The sequence below is a fragment of the Etheostoma spectabile genome, chromosome 4, assembly GCF_008692095.1.
Source record: "Etheostoma spectabile isolate EspeVRDwgs_2016 chromosome 4, UIUC_Espe_1.0, whole genome shotgun sequence".
Taxonomy (NCBI): domain Eukaryota; kingdom Metazoa; phylum Chordata; class Actinopteri; order Perciformes; family Percidae; genus Etheostoma; species Etheostoma spectabile.
Window position 1 is genome coordinate 8,165,569 of NC_045736.1, and position 4,269 is coordinate 8,169,837.

The following is a 4,269-nucleotide window of genomic DNA, read 5'->3' on the forward strand; positions in this document are numbered from 1 at the left end:
ATAGAACGTTAGCCAATAAGTGTCCGAACATGGACACAGTGACGTTACAGTTACCATTAGCGGCAAGCCACTAGCATCAGCTACAGCAATCCGAACCCGGCCAGCACTTAAATCCAGCGCCGGGTGCTTACAACGCTAACGGCAGTTTAATGAAGTGTCGGGAAACAGACCATATCAGACCCAGGCACCCGAGTCAGAACAGCATCCATCCATATTGTTAGCTACGTCTCCGTTAGCGCTACCGGTGTTTGTGCCGAAAATCTCCTATAACTGTCATAACTCCACGCAACTTCCCAACGTCATCAGAAGTCTGTTTACCATCCATTGTTTTGATTGAGAGACCCCAAGCGGCAGAAAGTTACATATTGTATGTTTTAAAATCATGGGGCTGAAATTACTGGCAGATCTTAACTGAAAAATGGCCTATTCAATGTATTTCTTTTCACACGTCTTAGGTAACCAAGAAACCTCTATCAAAATTGTTTATTTTAAGTGTTCATGTCAAAGACAAAATAGCTTATTGGCCAATAAATTGTTTTTAAAAATGTGGTTGTGCTCTAATTTGCATGTTACTGAAATAGCAACTAATCAGATCTCGAAGATTCATTAAAATGTTTTTGGGGTGGGTGAGAAGGAAGTGATACTGAATTAATGCTCACATCCTGTGGAGTGTTGAGCAACATGTAGAATTATGAGAATATAAGTACTTGGCACACTGAATTAAAACATGGTGCTTATTTTGCACACCTTACATAACACATACTTGCCCCAATTACTGGAGGTCCAGATTCAGAACTATTTAACTAAAAAAGATAAAAATACTATGATATCAATAAATACTAACTAGGAGGTTCTGCCTCCTGAAACTGACTCACTAAAGCATCACCACTCTGTTGGTCTTGTTGAACATTTTGTTCAATGTTTTGAACATTGGTCTTTAGCTAGTAAGAACAAGTCAGAATTATTTGTCCAAAGCTTGGCGAGTCTGCGTTTATTAAAGGGGACTGGCTATTGGAACCCAACTTTGTTGGCAGGATTAAAAATTCTCAAATAATACTCAGCTTTATGTTTTCAAGGTTTGGATTCAGCAGACAACACTCTCACAGTATCAAAAGCAAGGTGGAAGAATACTACAGTACACGATTAGACGGGCAACCATCTTACGTGACATGAGGTCCTCTTGCCAGGCGGATCAGATAGAAGGTGGCCCCTGTGATGCCCAGAGTCAGGAAGAAAAATTGAGGGATTAACTGAGGAAAGAGGAGGAACGCATTAGTCCCAGAACATAGAGAGACGTATGAAGGTAAACATATTCTAGTGGTTGGCTGTTACGTGTACCATGAACACAAACCTGTGTGAAACACACACACACGCACACATACACGCATACACACACGCATAGTTGTTTTTCCTGTTTTTCCTCTCCTTGCCCTCCTCCATATGCATGAGGCCCAGGCCATGTGTGAGGCTGCTCACTGTCAGCCTGGGTTGAATGGGCGAGGATGCGGTGGAAAAGAGAGCTGCTGCATCTCTGTGTATGCCAGCTTCTCCTCCTCAACACTATACCTGTCAGACTGAGCCACAGCATCTCTCTCACTCACACACACACACACACACACACACACACACACACACACTGAGTGCTTGACATACTTGCACACATATGCACGTAAATAAGCTAACGCACAGTTTGAGCACTCAAAACACAGGTGTGTGTGTGTGTGTGTGTGTGTGTGTGTGTGTGTGTGTGTGTGTGTGTGTGTGTGTGTGTGTGTGTGTGTGTGTGTGTGTGTGCACGCGCACGGATACCCTTTTATTTGATGTGTTGAGCAGGGACGATGACAGGAATTAAAATAGAAAAGCACATTAGGGGGACAGGGGGATAATGTAATATGTCATTTTACACACCTAAAGCTTAGCCGTGTCAATCCTCACTCCGTGCCGCATTTTTCAACAACACTACACTGCCATAAATTTCCTACTTTGCTCCGTGATACTCTATGTATGAGACAGAGAGAGTGAGGGGGGAGAGAGAGTCACACCACTGTCGAACATCTGTTCTCAGCCCACACAGATCTAGTCAAGCTGTAGAGAGATGACAGTTTGATCAGGTTGAACTGAAGGATGTCTCTACTCAGCTGCATCTAGACATCTGTCTTCTGTCTGATTGCATTGCCGCTTGCCTTGTTGTGGATTAGGAGAATGATACAATTTCGATATCCACTACCTTAAAACTGTAGAGAGAAAAAATATATCTGCCTCGGATACATACTCCAATCACTCAGCACGCAACTATTTAACTACTCCGACTCAGAGCATGGACTTCCTGCTGCAGACTTTTACTCAACTGATCAGGTGCCCAAGTGCCAGTATTTTAAAGATTCTGAAGGGCTGCAACCAACAATTATTTTCATTTCCAATTAATCTGCAGATTGTATTATTTTTGTCTATTAAAGGTAATATAAAATCATTTCTCAACTCTAATTCTGCAGAGCTGCAACCAAATAGTTTTAACTTCTTGAATAGAGAAGCAGGAGTGGCAATTGAGGCCAAACTGATGTCTTAAAATTCCTTGTTTTATTCTTTTTTTTATATATAATTGCAATTGCAATTTATATTATAGGAAAAGTAGCAATGTCTCACATTTGACATTCTGACTCCAGTGAGTGTTTGGTGTTTTTGATTTACAAATGATAAATTGATTATCAGAAAGTACTGAATTGTCATCAACATATCGATTCACTATACGTCAGCACCAGTCTTCTGTCTTAGGGATGTACTGTGCAGTGTCTGCTGAATTCCCTGGAAAATAAGTGTTCACTGCATACACACACACACCAACATACACACAGACAAGTGTGAACTGGCTGTAGACACTCCGCTTCGATCATTGAAGTAAACACAAGCAGCCACGCACACACAAACATGCGGAAGCAGGTCAGCTTCTGACACACACACACACACACACACACACACACACACACACACACACACAAAGAGAATAATCAAGACACACAAAGCAAATAATCAAGACAGGCCTGGTGTGTTGGGAGAGCTGTCCACTCCCTAGTGCTGATATCTTCACATCGTGCCACAAAAGTGAGGGTTTTACCACTGCGCCTGACCGATATAGGAACCGTTTTAAACTTGCTGGGGTTCGATACTGTGGCTGCCCTTATTACTTTTCTGGTGCTCTGCCAAACCAACCCTGTCAATCCATGAATATGGGTCACCGTCAGCATAGCTCTGAGGCAACAAGGAAAAAACAAGCACAGATAGCTTCTGTGTCTTTCTTTTTCTTTCTTCATATTATTATGATAGCAATAAAGCAAATTAACATGCCAATGATACAAAGTAATAATGGCCAGTCGCAGTACTTATTTTTAATTATTCAAATGATCAAATCAGTTCTAATTTCTTTGTTATATGCAACAAAGTAAGCTCCATCTCACGGTTTTCATTTAATTAATGGAGATGGCTAAGTTGTTAATGTTATATTAATGTCAATACCAAAGAAAACCTTTTGTAACTGCTTGTTTTGTTTGACTTACATACACGTTATTCAATAATATTAGACATCACATTGTTAACTGAAATCAGCAATGACTAAGACTTTTTGCTTGAAAAACAACTCAAATTAGTTGTTTTTGAAAACGGAGGAGGACGAGGAGTTGGACAGAAGATGGTTCATAATATAAGTAAAATAAAAATAAAATGTTTTGGGTATAGTTATTAGTAACTGCATGTCAGTGGAATAATTGCTTTGTATGCATGTTTACTCTGCACATATGCTGCCCATGTGAACTTTCTAGACATGTAGAACATGTGTACAGTTTATTTATTTTCAAAGATAGATAAGTCATCCAAGTTATCTAAATAGATACAATTTGAAAAACCAATACCAAAAGGCCTTGTGCCTACATCACTAGACTATATGACAAAAAGAGCTCAATGTAAGTCATAGAAATAATTACGAGGCTCATACATAAATGTGATGCAACCTACCCCAGGATGTTTCTTTGCATGTTCAAACATGGTCTTAATCATCTTTTTATTATTATTCCAAAAGAAGAAGCAAATAAATCCACTGAAATAAAAACTGTCCGTTAACGTCTGACAAATTTATCCATGTGAATTAAAGAAAGAGCTGGTTGTTAGCTGAAGCATTTGGACCAGTGCAGTGAAACCTGTTGCCAATCCCCTCAGCTCTGTCCCAAACCCTCCCTCCTGTTAGATGAATGAGAGGGTCAGAGGGGAGATGGAGAAGGG

General features: G+C 40.2%; 1 protein-coding gene across 1 annotated transcript in view; it reads right to left on the minus strand.

The window, feature by feature from the left end:
- LOC116688686 (cytochrome c oxidase subunit NDUFA4) overlaps positions 1–4,247 on the minus strand; it is a 7,595-nt gene extending 3,348 nt beyond the window's left edge. The window contains exons 1-2 of the mRNA XM_032514871.1: positions 4,006–4,247; positions 1,165–1,250 (exon numbers count right to left, since the gene is read on the minus strand). Of these exons, the coding sequence (XP_032370762.1) occupies positions 1,165–1,250; positions 4,006–4,047 (128 nt within the window). The 5' untranslated portion in view covers positions 4,048–4,247. The remainder of the gene's footprint in view (positions 1–1,164; positions 1,251–4,005) is intronic.
- Positions 4,248–4,269: the final 22 nt, after the last annotated feature.